The sequence below is a fragment of the Cynocephalus volans genome, chromosome 1 (assembly GCF_027409185.1).
Source record: "Cynocephalus volans isolate mCynVol1 chromosome 1, mCynVol1.pri, whole genome shotgun sequence".
Taxonomy (NCBI): domain Eukaryota; kingdom Metazoa; phylum Chordata; class Mammalia; order Dermoptera; family Cynocephalidae; genus Cynocephalus; species Cynocephalus volans.
The window spans coordinates 300,665,905-300,684,530 of record NC_084460.1 but is presented as its reverse complement, the minus strand read 5'-3'; the positions used below and the strand labels follow the sequence as shown (position 1 = coordinate 300,684,530).

Below are 18,626 nucleotides of genomic sequence, written 5' to 3'. Positions count from 1 at the left end.
CTCAGAGGCCAGGACAGCTCTGAGTGCAGCCCCTTGCTGCACACACAGTCTCAGCATGGCTCTCACACATCCTTGTTCATTTGCCACACAGGTGAGGCACTCCACAGGCAGTCACTGTTTACCCAGATCTTCCCTTGAAAAGCACAGAGTGCCCAGATACAGCTCAGAGACCAGTCTCTGAGTAAGTAGCCAAGGCCAGGAGTGGAGATCAGGGGTCATTGCAACGGGGTGAGAGGAATCATGTTTGCAGGGCATTGCAGTGCTCAACAAGAGCCCTGGATGAGATCTCTGCCCAGGCCATCCAGCTGACACCTCTGCAGTGCGTGTGTGGCTGGGAAGCAAGACTCTGAAAACAACGTCACCTGCGTGGCGAGACCCAGAGATTGGACCCCCCCAAACCCAGCACCTGGGAGCTTTGTAGTTGGGGTGTGTGGAGAAGGCTGGGACTAGGGCTGTGCAGCAGAGGGAGAATCAGAGCTTCCCAGAGAAGTGACACTGTAACTGAGACCTCAGGTAGGAGTCGGCAGGTGAATAAATGGGAGAAAGGCCCAGATGGAGGGAGCAGGTGCTGGTACCTGGTCGAGGTAGTGTGTCACAGGACTTTCTAGCATCCTGGCCACACGCTCACTGCATGCTACCAGCGTTGAGAAGAGCTTACAGGCTGTCACCGTCCCACCCCTGGGGATGGGTGCTGCTGGCTTCTGTGTTAGTGATCCCACGCCACCCTTCAGTCCTGGGCTACCCCAGCAACGGCTAATCCCAGGAAGGGCATGAACACAGCTCACCATGGTGGTTGTCTTGTAACTGGCACACTGGTCCCTGATCCTCAGCCCCAATGCCTGCCCTGGCCCCAGCCCCAGCCCCAGCAGCTCCCACAGATACCAATTGGTCCAGGTGAGTCCAAAGCATGCAGACCATTCCAACATACAGCTGGGATTGCTCACTGTTAGTTTGGATCTAGCTCTTGCCTGGTTTACTTCTCACTGGAAGGGTTCTAAAGAGTTTCACATGGCACGAAGAGTAGTGGAATTCACAAGATGGATATTTAAGGACTCAGGCATTTTAAGTCATTCATCTAGTGTGAATTCACGTGCTCACACAGAATCCCACTGCACCAAGGCCAGCTCTGCAGAACTGGGCCCAGAATTCCAGAGCAATCTGATATTTCAACTGCTTTTTTTTTTTTTTTTTATCCCCATATCTGATTTGTCTAAGTGTTGCCTTTGTTTGCAAACTTTTTAGTGCCGATCGTAGTAAAACCCAAACCCAGGCCACTCACTTAAGAATCTCTGTGATTACGTGCTTTAGCACAGACATCCAGGGAAGCTGCCCACTTCAGCACAGTGCAGGCACCACCCAAAGACCCACTACAAGGAGCAAGGGTGTAGCAGTAGGGACACAACCCTTTCAGCACCAGAAACAAGATCGGATGTGTCCATTCTCTGGAAACCAGAGGGATTTCTGCTAGTGCTGCAGGCAGGAAGAGCAGAAGCTGAGCAACCTCAGCCACGAGGGAGCTGACCCAGGGGCTCAGTGGAGGAGACCAGAGCAAGGGTCAGATCCTGTCCCCACACCCCTGTCCAGCACTGACACAGCCAGCCTCTGCAGACAGCTGGGTCACCTGCTGCATAATCCTATCCGATTTACTATGATTTTGTGCTTGAAAGTGTTTTACAATATACTCTGAAAACCCTGTCATGGTCTGTCATCAGAAACTGTTGTTAATGATCTCAAGGGTCTAATTGGAAGCCACCTGGCTGTCTAATAAGTTTGCTACCCAAAGGTTAGTGGTACCTGTGGGTAATGTCCTGTGTGTGGTGGCCATGGGTTTTATATCCCAGCAGGCACTAGCATGAAATTGTGGGTGCCAAGGTGGGGCCAGAGGAGGTATGGGTCCAGCAGGGAGCAGAACTGGAACATGGCCAGCCTGTAGGGGCCTCTGCCCAAGTCAGGATCTGCAAATGAAGCCCCGTTCTCTTGGGGACTTGGGTCTGTGTCTACAGGGAGGTCTCCACCCCAGTATGAAGCCTGTGGTCTAGGAAATCCCTCAGGATTTACTATGTGGAGGGTGCCAGGAGGCAGGCTTGGAAATCCATATAGCCCCCTGTTGATGCCTGCTCACTTGACTTACTGGTTCCTTTTCTGCGGCCAGCCCAGCAGTTGAGTCTCGTGAAGTTGGTGTGTGCACATACACTGCAAGAACCTTCCTGCTGGGGGTTGGGCATGGGTAGGCCCGCAGACTGCAGGGTCACCCTCCCTCCTGCGTGGGGACTGGGCTTTGGGAAAGACACTAAGGAAAATGTATTTCAGCTTCTCATTTTCTGAGAAGGGACCTTTTAATCCCCTCCGTGCAGCTTCTGGGACTGACCCCTTACTTCCTCCATGAAATAGCTTTGTCCCCGTGATACCTGAATCAACACCTGATGGATTCTGAAATTCTTTCTCTAGAATGATTACCTCTTTATTTTCGTAAGCTTATTTTGGGAATGTTTCTGCCTTTTGAGTTACTCGCTTTAATTTAGTAGCCAAGCAGATAATAAGATTTAAGGTAACTTACCTTTCCAAAATGCTGTGGGGTTGGATAATAAGAGATGGTGGTTTAGGGAACCGTAGTTGAGTAACTTTTGAAAAAGTAGTGAAGTCAATTTTGCTAGGGTTGGGTCTTTTTTTCTGCATGTTTGCTCTTTCTATTTGCACAAAAAAAATAGTTTTTCGGTGTTTTTGTTTTTGTTTTTTTTGTCTTGTTTTGTTTTACTGAGAAATGTTCCCTGGGAAGGGACAAGAGAAACAGGAAGAAGTCAGTGCTCTCTGGGGGTTTTGGGCGGGACTTCACCTCCCTGCACACACAGCCACCCCGGGCCACCCAGCCACTGGTGTCAAGGCCCCTGAGGAGAGACAGGGCAGAGCCCCGCTTACCAGCAGCATGACTCATGTTCCTGGGGCATTCCTGGAGCCCTTGCAGCAGGGCACACCGCCCAGCCAAGGGCAGGGACAAAAGCCTGCCTCGGGCAGGTGCCCCATCCCGGAGTCGCCCACTCGGCAGCCAACAGCAGGTGTGGTCAGTTCGCTTGTTGTTTCCCCTGGACGGAGGCCCTTGACCGTGGGTCATTTTTACCCTGAGCAGTATTTAGTGCCACCTCCCCCCGCCCCAGGTTACCAGGGGACAGATACTCACAGAGCAGTGGCAAGGGTTTGTTAGACCCTCTCTGGCCCACAGAACCATGGAAAATTGGTAAACTATCAAATTGGCAATTTGCGAAAAAAAAATACGATGATCGAAAAGCCTAAAGAGGGCAAAATGTTTAACTTCATGTGAGCTCATAGGTAGCTACTTCATATAGGTGTAGGTAACTTCATGTGAACCTATATAAATAGGTTGCATTTTAAAACAAGATTCAGATGTCAGGTATAACAAGATCATCTCTTGTCAAAACAGACACTTTCATGTAAAAACACAGGGTGGGTGACGGGTGATGAAGCGGGTGTCCTGCACAGCTGGCAGGGCTGGAAGTTAGCAGAACCTTTTTAGAAAGCGATTTTGACATTGCATCAGGATTTTTAAGTGTTAATGCTGTCTTTGTGCATAAAATCAGCGCTTTGTCCTTAATATGACGTGAACTGTCAGGACAGTTTGTTTCCTCTCAACTTAGCTTCTGTGACAATGGCAGTAAGAGAAGAGCATAGGGACAGTCTTCTGAGATACCTGGAGCTTCCAGAACTGGGGCCATGTCCTTGGCAGGGCTGGCAGCCCGCTCCCTGTCAACAGTGCTTTTCAGATCAAAACAGACCTTTCTGGGCCTGGGGCCCCTAGAAGGGCGATGTGTTGGCCCCTCTGGGGAAGGGCACACTTGCTCTCTGCAGCCCGTTACCCAGGACTCCCAGCGTTTCCCGCATTGCCCTGGTTTTCAGCAGACTGTTGCCTCCGGTGACAGTCTGCATGCTCCCGAAGCCTGAGCTCGGAGGTACCCAGCCTGTAGCTGGGATGGGGCCCTGGTGGCAAGGAGGATGGCTCTGGGTGTCACACGGGAGACACACCCAGGCCGATGGGGCCCACACACCCTGGTTGTCTCTTCAGTTACTCAACAGCCCTTCTCTCCTTCCTCTCCTCTTCCTCTTCCCCTCTGCTGTTTTTCCTCCATATTATCTTCAGACTGGTATCTTTCAGGCCTGGGAGCACTGCCCCTCCACGCACAGCCCTTGGTCGGTGCGGACCGGGTGTCCCCATCCATCCACAAGCTGCGGCAGCACCGCCCGCTGGGGCGCACCCAGTCGGCACCGCTGCCCCAGAACGCGCAGGCCCTGCAGCACCTGGTGATCCAGCAGCAGCACCAGCAGTTTCTGGAGAAGCACAAACAGCAGTTCCAGCAGCAGCAGCTGCACATGAACAAGGTGGGTTTGCTGCCAACATGGGCCTATGGCTCCACAGGTGGTGTGTTCTTTGCAGCTCGACTGCAGCATCAGCCCCTTTCTGACCTGGAGAGAGGCCCTCAGCATAAGGAGAGGCACAGTGAAGCAGATGCTCTGGCCCTGGGAGGGTGGGCACTGTGGGCATGTGCTCAGGAGCAGCCCAGCTCCACAGTGGGAAGACTGGCGCAGGGTGCATCCCCGTCCCCGTCATCCAGCATGAGTACAAGCAGACCACGCCATGCACACGAAGCGTTCATGTCGGGGCATGGTATATCCTCCTTGAGCAATACTTTTTTCTTGGGTTTCCTAGGACCACTTACCAGGTATGTCTTTAAGCAAACCCACAGCCCAAAGTCCCCAACTTTACAAGGGTCTGCTGTCCCGAAAGCACATTTTCCACGTCACGGGCACTTGCAACATGCTTACGTGTTGGGGAAAGGTGGGAGGTGGTTTGGGCCCAGGCCAGCCCACACAGGTGTCAGTACCTTCAAAATTCTGGAAAGTCACTGAGGTAAGACCCTTTTCAGGAGGAAGTGGTAGGAAAGGTTAATTTTGTGATGCTGCTAAAGAGGAAAACAAAAGTACCAAGTAAGTTTTTATCAAATGCTGGCATTTGAAATAAACCATCTTTAATATTAAAGATGAGATGAGCTGCTTTTGAAAACAGCCCAGCAGTTCCTCAGAGGGTTAAACAGTTATCACATGACCCAGCAACTCTGCTCTGAGAGAAATGAAAATACACGTCTACACAAGAACTTGTCCGAAAATACCACAGCAGCATTGCTCACAATAGCCAAATGGGCAGAAGCCCAAGTGGCCGTCTAGTGGTGAGACAGAGTGTGGCCTGTGCCCACGATGGAGTGCTACCAAGCGTAGCCAGGAGGCAAGCACTGGCACGGGCTGCAGCACAGACGCACCTGGAAGACACGATGCCAAGTGAAAGAAGCCAGTCACATGAGACCACGCATCGTGTGGTTTCATTCACACGAAGTGTCCAGAATAGCAAACCCCAGAGACAGGAAGACCAGTGGTTGCCAAGGGCTGGGGGTGTTAGGGGAATGGAGAGCGACCCCAGTGTGCACAGCTTTTCTTTTTGGGAAGATGATAATGTTCTAAAGTTAGACTGTGGCGATGGTTGCTCAACTCTGTACACATACAAAAAACTACTGAATTATACAATTTAAAAATGTGAATTTTGGGGCCGAGCCCGTGGCGCACTTGGTAGAGTGCTGCGCTGGCAGCGCGGCGACGCTCCCGCCGCGGGTTCGGATCCTATATAGGACTGACCGGTGCACTCACTGGCTGAGTGCCGGTCACGAAAAAACGACAAAAAAAAAAAAAAATGTGAATTTTAGGGCTGGCCAGTTAGCTCAGTGGGTTACAATGCGGGGTAAAAATGTGAATTTTATGGTTTGTAAATTATATCTGAAGAAAGCAGTTGCAAGAAAAAAAACAAGAGGGTGAGAAGATTGGAAGGAACTTTTGTGGCGATTTCTGAATGAGACTTTGAGAAATCTTTGGTAGATTTGGAGGTGGACAGAATTCTTTCTCTCGATTATGTCTTTCCCGTGAAATCTCCCCCATTTCTTCTCCTGATTTCAGATGTACACTGACCATGGGTCCTCTGCCTGTCAGCAGGGCCAGGGACTTCTGTTGTTTTACTAATGAATGAAGCGGGGCGAGGGGGATTAGGGATAAGATCTTCCTGGCATATGTGACGTGACTTGAAAGATCAAATATGCAGATTCCCACGCAGGTGCAAGGGTGGAGCCTTGAGGGAAGCCCCTCCCCTCCACATCTGCCACCTTCTCAAAGGGGTGGCACTGACCCCAGCCAGCCTGATCACCTGGCACTGCCAGCCGCTCAGTCCTGCCTGGTCTCAGTTCTGTTCTCTCAGGCACTCCTTCCTGCTCAGTCAAGAAGAGGGGCAATCTGCTCAACCCCTCCCAGGAGTCGAAGGCTTTGATTTCAGGGACGTCCGGGACAGTGAGGCTGCCTTGGAGAATATCCCTCAGAGATGGCTGCCATAGCCTAAATCCATCCTGGGTGCTCTACATTGCAGAGTTGAGGCCATACGATTAAGGAAGTGGCTTCTGGTGCCTTGTCCTGGATGGCAGCCTCCCCAGACCAGCGGCCAGCACAGACCACGCTTAGGCCCTTCCTGCCACCGGGCCCTGTGAAATAGGCTCACCCAACCCCCACAGCGCCCCTTGGCACTGCAGGCCCTCGCCGCCAGACAGCAGTGAGCAGGATGGACATGGGGGGTGCTCCACATGCATCCCACACCTGGTGGGAAAGGCGCCCCTTGCTGGGGGCGAGTTGGGAGCCTGCAGGTGCCCTTCCTCCCAGCGTCAGGAGCACGTGAACACTCGACTTTCTAGTGGCACATCGGGTTTATTCATTTTGTCTTGTCATTATTCAAGTGATGGGGTGTGGGAGGTTTGCGGAAGGCAGGGAACACCTATTCACATGTGACATATTCTTGTAAAGAATGATTTAGAAACCGTGCAGTCTCCCTGGATTTTGTTACATGATTGATTTACGGTAGCACCTGACAGTTGATTGAAGCGTTTGCACAGCGTCTTCCTGGAGGCTGGGGAGACAGCGATCATGCCTGGTGCCGTCTAGCACGATTTCCTGCCCCACAGCTCCACGGGGGCTGCTCCCAAGCGCGGGTCCTTGAGAGCGTCTGCCCCGCAGCGCACTGCTCCTTTGCTCGGCTCTGCCTTCGAGTGCGGCTGACTCAGAGGTGTCATTCTGAGAGGAAGGTTGCTGTCCCTGGCTGCTGTGTTCCTGGCAGCCTTCCGTGGTCTTCCCGAGGCCCACAGAGGGAACTGCCCATTCAGCTGAGAGCTCTGCAAGCTGGGTGGGAGTGGTCCCCCGTGCCTCCCTCTCCCATGAGCAGTGTTGCTGCCACCCCCCTGTGGCCTAGCTTCTGCCGTTGGCACCCAGTGCGTTCAGTCAAGGTCTGCTGAGCAAAGGAACCCTCTGGAGAAAGTCCCACCCAGGGCGAGTGGCGCTGTGCGCTGCGGGAGTGACACCGCCTCTGTGCTTGCCAGCATGGCTGGACGAGCCCTCAGTGTGGTCTGGTTTGCAGAGAGTGGGAAATGGCTGTGTGGGCAAGATGCCCTTTCTTTCTGATAGGAGAGGATACCTGGAGTCGAGGCTCTGCTGCTAAAGGGGCTCGTGCAGCGCGTCCGGGACAACGCATGGAGCAGCCTGGTCGCCATGGGACTGCGGGTCTGGACTGTGCGCCTTGGCGCCAGCGTGCTTCCCTCCAACTCCACACTCTCAGTGTTGAACATCAGATGTGGAGTCAGTGTTTTGGGTGGTCTTATTATGAGTATGTCTAATAGTTTTAAAATACTGGCATGTCTACCAGTTTGGTTTTGGCCCTCAACTCCAGTCTGACTTTTTAAGAATTTATTGTTCCAAATATAGAGGTGCATTGTTCTTAATTGATAGAAGGGGCTCCTAATGTCCCAAAGGCCTGCAGATGACAGCAGGCTGATTTGCTTGTCCAATTTGCTGTGGCTTCGCTGCCAACATCTGCCCTGTCGCATGGCCAACTGCAACTGCACCTCCCGAAGCCAGTCCTGTGGTGTGGCCCCCACCCGCAGCCACAGTGGGGAGCAGGGCTGGATCCCAGGGGGAGAAACAGGCCTGTCTGCAGCGGTGGCCCAGGGCAGCCACCTGCACAAGCGCTGCGTCAGTGCTGAGCCCAGAAGCTGGCGCTACGTAGCCGGCTGCTCTGCCTCACAGCCACGTCCCTCCCAGGCACTTTCAGGATGAAGCCTGGTGAGTCAGGGGCCACCCCTCGGGAGCCTCTCTGCACCTCAGGACAGGACACATGTCCCAGTTTCTGCCTGGGGCCAGAAGAGCCAGAACGCTTGGGGCCCCCAGGAATCCTGTGCCAGGGCCAGGTTCTGTCTCGTGGAAGCACTGAGAGTCACAAGTCCTCTGGAGGGGTCTGGGGGCCTCTGATCGTGTGAGAAGACCTGGGAAGGGCCTTCCCAAAGGACTGACCCACACCCCACTCTGCCCTGCTCTGTGTCAGTAGACTCTCTCAACTCCCCCTCTTCCTCTGATGGTCCAGCGCATCCCAGCTGCCCTGCAGGGCCGCGGCAGTGAGAGGGTGGATCTGAGGCCCTCCTGGGAAGAGGAGAGCGGGATGTGCCCTGTCCTTGTAGCAGGAGCCCATAACATGAGAGAGTGGGCAGGAAACTGGAAATGGAGAAGTTAGAGGCTCTTTAACACTTGACGCTTCAGCCCTTCCAGCATCATTCATGGAAGGAAATAGAAGACACTTTGCAGATGGCATGTCGACGTCAGCAGCAGCCAGCACCTTCCCCGCAGAGAAGCCCCCTCATCACCCCAGCTGCGGATCAAGCTCAGCACTGCAGCTAACTACCATGGGTGGCCTCTGGTCCCACACTCCTGACAAGGGCCTATGTCTTATTGTTCCTGCCTACAGGCGCCTCACATGAGTTCACTCCTGGGGTGATCATCCCATCCTACTCAGGGACATTTACAATGTCAGACACTTGAGAAGTTTCAGCCTCATGAAAGACAGAACAAGGCCCAGGGAAGTGTTATCAATCAAAGGACCCTAAAGAGAAAGGACACCTACTGGAACACATGATCCATGATCAGAGCCAGAACCGGACTATCCAGGCCATGATTGGAACAACTGGAAAGTCTGCACACACCCACACGGGAGATGTCGCTGCTGAGAGTGTTTGCCGTGGGTCACGGTGGCTTCAGTGACCATCCATTAAGTCAGAGGAAAGAAAGGTCAGCCTCTGCATCCACCGACCTGTGTGTGTCTAGGTGAAGAGCATTTGGGACTTTTTATACTACCTATTCTTGAAATTTTCCTTTAGGTTCGAAATTTTAAAGAAAATGTCAGAGGAAAAGAAGGAACAAAGCTTCTCATCCATCAAGGCTGCTCTCCCTTGGCTTTTTCCCACTGTGATAACCTCAGTTTTGTCATAACCTCTTCTCCTTGGAGCAAAGATCCCAGAGGACCCTGGTGCTGGCCATGTGCCTCTGCAGGGGCCCCACCCTTCTGTTCCTTGTGTCTTCTCTTCCAGGCCCCCACCCCAGAGGAGGGACCTGTGTTCCATCCCTGGCGCAGGGCTGCTGTCCTTCGTGCTTTTGTCCACTTCGGAGATGAACCTTCTGGAGGGATCTTCACAACTGTAGGCGCAGTGTCCTGATTACCTCTGGGAGGGGGCAGCCCTGGGGGTCCCGCTCAGCAGCCCTGGCATCGCTCCCCTCCCTCCTTCTACTCCTCTTGCTCCTCATGCTCCTCCTCCTCCTCCTCCTCCTGCAGTCCCTGTCCCCGTGTCCTTAGCCCTGTTGCCACTTCTTTTGTGCTCGTGCCCTCCTGCACGTTACTTGTCTCTGTTCCCCAAAGGCTCAGGGTCATTCCCTTATCCATCCTGACTGCATAGTTCTCTCCTCCCGGACCCTTCCCACACCCCTTCTAGGACGTCCCCTCAGCCATTCTGTGTCACCTTCTTCAGGGGCATTCACCACGTTGTCTTTTCAGAGTTCTTTGCTCTTTCCTGTCCCCCCCCCCCAAAGCACTGGGTTATAAGGCTCCAGTAAACCTCCCAAAACCACTGGATAAGCAGCCACTTCCTGCTCCCCATCAGACAGTGCTGGGCCCTGGGGGAACAACAGGAAACGAGGGCACTGACAACCTCATAGTGAGGGGCTCCTAAAAGCCTGGGCTTGGAAAGCCGTGGGCACGGGGGGTTCGGTGCCCTCTGCTGCAGGGATGGCACATCCACCAGGTCCTTGTCCTCCCTGTCCCCACCCCAGGCAGGGCTCACGGCCTCGCAGGCTCCAGGTACACGGGAGAAGGGGATTAACAAGTAGAGGCAATCACAAATCTCAAAATCGTCAAGTGAAACAAACACTTAAAAACCTGGTTTTATTTAAACCGGTGTGAGAAATCTGTCAAAGCAACTGCGTAGAAGGTTGGCAGATGATTTGAAATGGATTTTTTTCCAGCTTTATTAACATGTAACTGAAAATATAAAGTGCCTATGTTTACAGTGTACAGTAATGATTTGATATTCCTGTGCATTGTGACGTGACCACATCAAGCTAATTTACTCATCCATGACTGCACATAGTCACCACTGTGAGTGCGTGAGTGTGGCTAGGACACTTAAGATCGATCTGCACTCTCAGCAAGCTTCAGGTGTACGACATGGTGTCGTTAACTGTAGTCACTGCCCGCCCTGAGGTCTCCAGAGCTTACCTGTCCATTCATAAGTGGAATTCAGTGCCTGCGATAGAATCTCCCCGCTCCCGACCTGTGCTCATCTCTGTTTCCGAGTCCGGCATTTGAGGTGGCTCCGACCTGCCCAGCCGCCTCCCGCTCGCCTCCCTCTGGCCGCCATGCCTGGCATCTTTGTAAACTGCACTCTGGTTGACTCGCTCTCAGTCTGCTTTACTTGAAAATGCTCATTATAAACAGTTAAGGATAATCGTGTGTGTGTGTGTGTGTGTGTGTGTGTGTGTGTGTGTGTGTGTGTGTGTGTGTGTGTGTGGTGTGTGTGTGTGTGTGTGTGTGTGTGTGTGGTGTGTGTGTGTGTGTGTGTGTTGCCCACCAAACCCTTCCTTCCTTCTTTGCTCGCACTGCCCAATGGTCTGCCTTGTAGCGTGTGTGAGAAAACAAGCGACTTTATAAGGACTTCTTAAAATACAAATGCTCAGTGATTAAAAATGTGGGCTTTCTTGAAAACCTGTTTCCTTCTCGAAGCAGAGTCAGAACACGGTGGGAATGTCCTTCTCCACAGCAGAGGGTCCTTTTGTGAAGCATGATCAGGGGCTTTAGAGAGTGGCGTTTTCTTCCAGCTGCAGCTCCACGCGCACCTGCCCGTCCACTCATTTCCCGTGGTTAACAGGCAGATCTTGTGTCCAGAGAGACCTTTTCATGTGGAGCTTCAGAATTTTAGGAGTGTTCATTTATAGTTTGCAAAGAGGAAGAAAGTCACTTGTTCTGAGAAGTTCTTCACACCTGTCCCTCTAGTCTGTCTCCAGGCCTTGTCTGAAGGAAGTGGTCCTGGGTGCCGGTGTCTGTGCCTCCTCTCCCGAGCCTTCTGCACCAGCGTACTGTGTTCTGGTCCCTTGCTGCCTCCTCTTCCCCTCAGGCCTGTGTTCTGCTCACATCTGCCTCAGCGTGGGAGGGTCAGTGCCAACTCCCCAGACCAAGGTCCTCGTCCTGGGCTCCCCCCTGTATGCAGACTGGCCCTGCTGCAGCCAGGCGCCTGGGCCCTCGTCCTCAGGGCCCCTGTCTGGCCCGTCTGCAGCACCATGCGTTTGCAGCACGTGCGCCTGCTTGTGCTCTCCGGAGGCCCTGCTGCCTCATCTTTTTCACGCACAGCCTTGCTCTCTGGCCTTTACACCTCAGCCCTGCCGGCTCCTTGAAGTGCCCCGGGGTGCTCTGACATCAGCTTCACACACCTTTTCCCACGCTGCCCTGCTACCTGAAAGCTGCCTCCATTTACCCTGTGCTTTTGGCAAATGTTTCCTGAGTAATTATGATGTGCCACGTGGATAAGTCAGAAACAGTCTCTGTCCTCGTGTGAATTGCAAACTGTGGGGAGGACAGGTACAGCTACCTGTACGGGCAGCTACAAAGCTGCAGTACGTCCTGGGATGGGGAAATCACAGAGGGGCACAGAAGAGTGGAAGAGGATCACCTTGCCTTGGGAGGGTCAGAGAAGGTGCCTGGGGAAGGCAGCATGCCCTGGATACCTGAGGGGCCCCTCAGAGTGAGTTCAGTGGCCAAGCAAGGGAGGGAAGCAGCAGGCTGGGGGAGAGCACCATGCAGGTGATGGCGAGAACAGGGGGCAGGGCAGAGGGACAGGGTGAGGCCACAGGGTGAGCAGGGCCAGATGACGGAGGAGCTCATCCGTAAAGGGAAGGAAGTCACAGTGCGTCCCTGTGATCGGCAGCAGGCACTGTGGACTTGCATGTCTCATGTTGGGTGGCAGATGGACAACAGGGCGATGTTTCTCTCCACAACTGTGGCTTGAGGTTAGCATTGGTCTCTTCCCCATATTCATTCTCTCCTCTGCGATGGTTGATACCTGCGACTTGCTTTGGATTTCTCTGTGCCTGGCACACAAGAGGTGCCTAATAAACACTAAATGCCTGTCTGTCTCCTCCTCTGGGCCAGTCACTTTGCCCCAGGGCCGGGGTCCTGCTGGGCATGATTTCCTGAGCACTGTGGAAGCACCCGATATCTGCAGTGTGGGGGTGAATGAATGGCACCTGATGGCTTCCATTTAGGGTAATGGCACCCCCAGAGTCCTAGAGCGTTTGCTCTTAAAGATGGAGATTGTGATGAACCTAACCCTGTCCAGTGGTCTCCATCGCCCTGGGTCATACTGTGTTTCATCTCTTACCTCTGCTTCGCAGATTATCCCCAAACCCAGCGAGCCTGCCCGGCAGCCCGAGAGCCACCCCGAGGAGACAGAAGAAGAGCTACGTGAGCACCAGGCCTTGCTGAACGAGCCATACCTGGACCGGCTGCCGGGGCAGAAGGAGGTGCACGTGCTGGCTGGCGTGCAGGTGAAGCAGGAGCCCATCGACAGTGACGAGGAGGAGGTGGAACCTCCGCGGGAGGTGGAGCCCGGCCAGCGCCAGCCCACTGAACAGGAGCTGCTCTTCAGACAGGTGACGTGCAGGGCAGAGGGAGCACGGGCAGGCAAGCTCCTGGCGACCATCCGCATCCCCACAGGCCGTGTCCTCTAGACAGTTTCCCACTGTGGGTATTTATATACCTGCTTACCAGCCACATGCAGGACCCAAACTCTAAGGATAGTTTTTCTTCAGGTCTTAGGCTATAGGCTAACACAAAATCCAAGTATTAGTGGGATTCAAAGGTGGAAAAAAGGAGATAGATTACTAATTGGTCAAAAATGTAGGCAGTGTCTAAGCAGAGGCCAGGACCCTTCAGGGCCAAGGAGGTGCTAGTGACCAGCCTTACAGATCCAGGAAAACAATATGACTTGGGTCACAAGTGACTGATGAAGAAATTTCTTCATCACTCACAAGAGACTGATGAAGAAATCCAGCAAATGATTTGTTAATTTCCAGTGAAAAATAAAGCTACCAAGTCAACAGAAATACTTGGGCCAGTCTGCTAGGGAGTCGGGAATGCTGTGTTGGAAACCAGATTGCTGTATGTTTTATTCCTGACAAGCAGGAAATGAGCCAGGAGGGCTGGAGCAATGGAATTTAATGGTGTTTTCAAGCAGCAGAGCTCAGCACCGGGTGCTGTGGCCGGATTGCAGAGGCCGCTCGCTCATCCGCTCCTGTCCTGCTGGACCCAGTGCTGCTGCCCGGCTGACAGCTCAGCTCCGTGACAGCCCCAGTGTGGCTGGAAGCTGCTGCTGCACCTCCCCCATAGCACCTCAGAAGTCAGGGACTGAGTGACTCTGAAACAGACTCTGTTTACTTACATTCTTATCTGAAATTTTAAAATGTTTGCCACAGAGTGAATGGACATAAAACCTTGCACCGCAGGAGCACCTGGGCCCGCATCTTACACACAGGAGGAGCTCTTAGATTTCTAGAGGCTTCTCGGTAGAGAGCAGGCCACACCGCCCCCTTTCCCGGCTTTATGGTGCTTTTTCTATTTCTCCTTCAGAGGGTGGCCTCCATGTAATTTCTGGTCCACTTTATTAGCACCCCAGGCACTAAACACTACTTCAGAGTGCAATAGAACTAACACTTACCGAAGACATAAGAGAAGGCCCTTGACCTCCCTGTGGTGCAGACACACGGAACGCACGGGAGCGGTGCTTGTCCTATGTGACAGTCCCACCATGGGGGCTGCCTTGCATGCCTTGGCAGGTCTTGCAAGTTTATGAAGGAAACATCTCTTCCTGTAACTGAGAAGCAATATGCTATTATGATGCTGACATGAAATTGGAAAGTATTTACATAAATAATTTTTAGGGTTGGTGTCTTGTAGATAATAAAACGGTCGGCATTTACTTGAGAAAAAGAGCCTTATGATAGTCCAGGTCGGAGACAGTTATTAGAAACACTCATTTTCTGAATTCTCTGCAGAATAATAAGCAGATCTCCTCATCAGGGGACTCTGTGCTTCATAGCAATTTGTAGAAATAAACGTAGATGGGGGACCTAGTTTTTTAAAGAGCCGCAGGTGTCAGGAGAATTGGTTATTCAGCCAGGGCGAGCCCGCCGGCTTCAGAGGGGAGCTTGGGCAGTGGCACGTGGGGCAGTGGCGTGTGGGGCAGTGGCATGTGCTCCTGGCCCCTCCTGCCCTGCGGCTCCTCCTGCCCTGCGACCCCTCCCCTGTCTCAGGGCAGTCTTCCTCTCTGTTCCTTTCTGACTCTCCCTCCTAATGGCAGGAAATACAGCCTGGATGGAGGCGCGCTCTCCTCCCCTCCACTTAGCAGCCCAGGGCTGGGCCCTGCTTCTCATCTAGGAGCTGGTCTTCCAAAATCTCAAGACTTTTATCCAGACTGAGACAGAGCTTGGGGTGGAGTTCCCAGGCAAGGGGTGCTCTGCTTCCTCCCGTACCTGGGCCTGCACCGTAGGCCCCTGGGCTCCCCTTCCCTGGCCGTCTTGGAGGGGCTGGAGGCGGGCTGCTTGGGCAGCTGTATCTTTGCCTCACTCCCTGTGGCTCCACAATGCCTCCCACGGGGGGTGCACACCTGAGCCTGTCCCCAGCGTCCCATTGGGGTCCACTTCCCTAGGGGTGTCCCAAGCCCCTGGCTGGTGACACCACATTGCACAGAGTGCTGGCCAAGCTCCCCCTCCTTAGAGAGGCATGGCCACACCCTCTCGGCCTTTCCCTCCCGAGCACAGTGCCCTGAGCACCTGGAGCCTGAACGGGCTGTCGTCTTTTCTCCCGCAGTTCTTTCTCCCAGCGTGAGGCCATGTGGGTGGGAGGCCAGGAGAGGGAAGTGCTCACGAGTGAGGCAGAGTCATTGTCCCCACATCTGCAATTCACTCTCACCCATGTGTGGCATGCAGATGGCGAGCTCTTGGTCAAAATGAGACCAACACACCCAACGAGGGAGTGGTTTATGCTCGTTTGCTATTTCTCCAGTGTAGCTGGAGTGAGCTTTGTGGTCCCCACATGCGTGTGGCCTCCCAGGGCTCCCAGGCGAGGCCGGTGAGGGCCTAGCTGCCGACGTGCTGGGTCCCACGCTCCCTCCCGTCCAGTGCCTTCTGTCCCACCTGCCGAGCCCACAGCGCGGCGCCCCACCCTGCTCCCCTTCGCTGGGTCCAGGCTGCTGCTCCTTAGCTCAGCACCTCCTCACAGAAGGCCCTCTTAGTCCCCCAAACTGGGCCCAGCCTCCCTCTTGCCCTCTGACTAGGCACTTATCATAACAATAATGAAGAAGTCTGCGGCAGAATTCCATGTTGATAGCCTGTCTTCCCACAAGAAGGTGATGTCCTTGAAGGCGGCCTGTGTCTGCCTTGTTCTTGGCTCTGACCCTTCGGAATATCGCTGCAGGCATAGGGAAGGCCTCTCACATAGCATCTGGGCATGTGGTGGGGCCAGACTCCTGGTGTGCTTGTGGCCTGTGAATGAGCAGGGAGACAAGTGGCTTGCAGAAGGATACATGTGGCCCTTCAGCCAAGAGGCAGGAGGTGACTTGCTCTCTTCTCCCCTGCAGCAAGCCCTCCTCCTGGAGCAGCAGCGGATTCACCAGCTGAGGAACTACCAGGCGTCCATGGAGGCTGCCGGCATCCCCGTGTCCTTTGGTGGCCACAGGCCTCTATCCCGGGCACAGTCCTCCCCAGCCTCTGCCACCTTCCCTGTGTCTGTACAGGAGTCCCCCAGCAAGCCAAGGTTCACAACAGGTAACCCACTACTGTCACCGCATTCTGGGCAGGGGCAGGCTGTGTGATGCCTCCTAATGCAGAGCCTGGGGGCAACGTCTTCAGTTGGGGCACACCCAAGTAAGGCCTGGGCTTGCGGTCTTCAGAGGCTCAAGCAGGCACTGCTGCAGGGCCCAAGAGTAACTGGACAGTGGGGACCAGAAGGGTCAGTCACCGAGGTACCCTTCCCACCCCAAATTCCTGATTCTGTTATTTCGAGTGCCTATCATGGCTTCAAAAGCCCACCTTCTATTTCCCAGAGAATCACAGTCTTCTCCAGAGAAAGGCCCCGTCCAGGTGCCAGCGTGGGCAGTTCAGAGGCTTTTCTTGCCTCCCACCTGTGGTCAGCAGGAACAGTAATCTAGCTCTTTTCCATATACTCATCTTGTGCTGAGCCTACACCAGTGGCATTGACCTTGAGGCCCCAGCAGTGTCCTGGTATAATTGATGCTCTGTACAACTCTAAACTATACAGGAGCAGAGCTCAGTGAGCCCCTAAATCCTGCTTTCTGGACCAACTTGTCCTCTGTCTACCCACGCTGCCTCACATGCCCCGCCCTCTTACTGTGAGCCAGGAAGCAACCACTGGCAGGGATCTTTGTTTTTGCCTCAAAGGTCTCTCACCAGAAGGTGGGAGAAACAAGGCATCTGCTGTGGCCAAGGAGGCCGGAAGGCTCTGGGCTTGTAAGCCAGGGCCGCCTGGAGCCAGGGAGGACGCTGCCTTCCTGGGCCTGTCCCCAGGGCCCAGCCCCTGCACAGGGAGGAGGCGGGGAGGGCTGGCTTCTGGCAGAATGTGCCTCTGGGGGCAAGCAGGGGAGCCAGGGTAGCTCTTCATATTGTTTTGATTTAACGGTTCTTTTTAATGACAAATTAAGAAACAAGTTATGTAAATACAGAGTGGCTTCATCCTTCTTAAAGCAATTCTCACAAAATATCTTATTTTTCTGCATACTGCAAAGTTCTGCTTTTCAGATCTTAAAAGGAATACTGTTCATATTCAGAGAAAATTTTCAGTAGTAATTATCCAGAAATGAAAATGTTGCTTTTCAGAAAGAAAACCTCAAACGATCACAAAATCAGCCAGGCAACCCTCTCCACAAGTCCTTGTCCATTGACTGAAATCGATGTGTCCTTAAAAGAACACAGATGAGGAGACCTCGGTCACAGCCACACGGCGCAGGGTCTCCCACATGAGCCGTGCCCACCGGGCCGGGCAGGAGGAGCTCCGGGCAGCCCTCTTCGTTGATGCCTTTCCTTAGTTTGTCTCTATTATTACTTTTTTAAAATTTATGAAACAGTGCATGCTCATTGAAGTAAAAAAAAAAAAAAAGATAGAAACTCTTAGAAAGTAACATTTGCCCTAAATCCCTTCCCCAGAGCTACCTGCTGTTAGTAGTTTGCTCTGAGTCTTCCAGGTTTATTTCTGTGCAGAGGCAGAGGGACAGGTAGACACAGACACGCCTTAGTCTGCAAAGGACTGTGCCGTGCCCACGTGCCTCTTGTTCACACTGCACACCCTGGCCGTCCTCCCGTGTCCGTACGTGGCCATGTGGTGTGCTCTTTACTTCGCAGCATCCTGGCCAGCTCTGCCACTGCTCAGCTGTGCAGATTTGTGCAACTTCCCGGCCTCTCTCTGCTCTGGTTTTCCCTTCCATAAAGGCAGCAGTAGTGGCACTCACCTCATGGGCTGCCGCGTGTGTTCAGTCGGTGTCAGCGACCACCCCTCATCGTGATGCTTCTGTTGAGTGGGCAGTACGCGTCTGTTGTGCTGATGGATATCTGGATTGTTCACACACACGCACACGTATGGGGGCACTCTGTGCCTACACGTGTATGTACACGCCACCGTCACAAACACCTGAGCATACCTTCTTGCCCACGTGCTGTAGGGTTTCTGTGTTGTCCTGTAAGCCTGCACCTACCATACTGCTTTTTAATCAGAAATACCGCCACCGAGCACTCGGTTTTGCTAGTGCACCCAGGATTCCTTACGTGCAGGGGACCGATTCCTGTTCACCTGCCACACAAGAGACTGAGCCAAAGGGTGTGGGATGTGATACGCAGTGAGAGCAAGGCACCTAGCTGGGCCCTACCGAAACAGGATCACCTTGCATCTTGGTGCAACGTGGCTAGGTGATACTGCCCCACTCCCAGCATCACACACCTGGTTGTAGCACTGCCAGGCACTCCCTTCTCAGTAGGGACAAGCACATGTTAGCTGACTGGTGCCCCTCATCAGGGACCTCTCCACCAAGGGTGGCTGTTCACCCAGCCCTTGTCACGACCCTCGGGTGTGGGAGGCACAGATAGCATCATAACAGGGAAAGCAG

The 18,626-nt window shown here is 53.6% G+C and overlaps 1 protein-coding gene across 11 annotated transcripts in view; it reads left to right on the top strand.

Annotated features, from left to right (window-relative positions):
* The window catches only part of HDAC4 (histone deacetylase 4), a 308,256-nt gene that overhangs the window by 234,578 nt on the left and 55,052 nt on the right, over positions 1–18,626 (top strand). For all 11 annotated transcript variants that reach the window (XM_063099194.1, XM_063099201.1, XM_063099228.1 and 8 more), the window contains 3 exons: positions 4,166–4,389; positions 12,850–13,107; positions 16,092–16,278. In XM_063099194.1, coding sequence (XP_062955264.1) covers positions 4,166–4,389; positions 12,850–13,107; positions 16,092–16,278 — 669 coding nt within the window. The remainder of the gene's footprint in view (positions 1–4,165; positions 4,390–12,849; positions 13,108–16,091; positions 16,279–18,626) is intronic.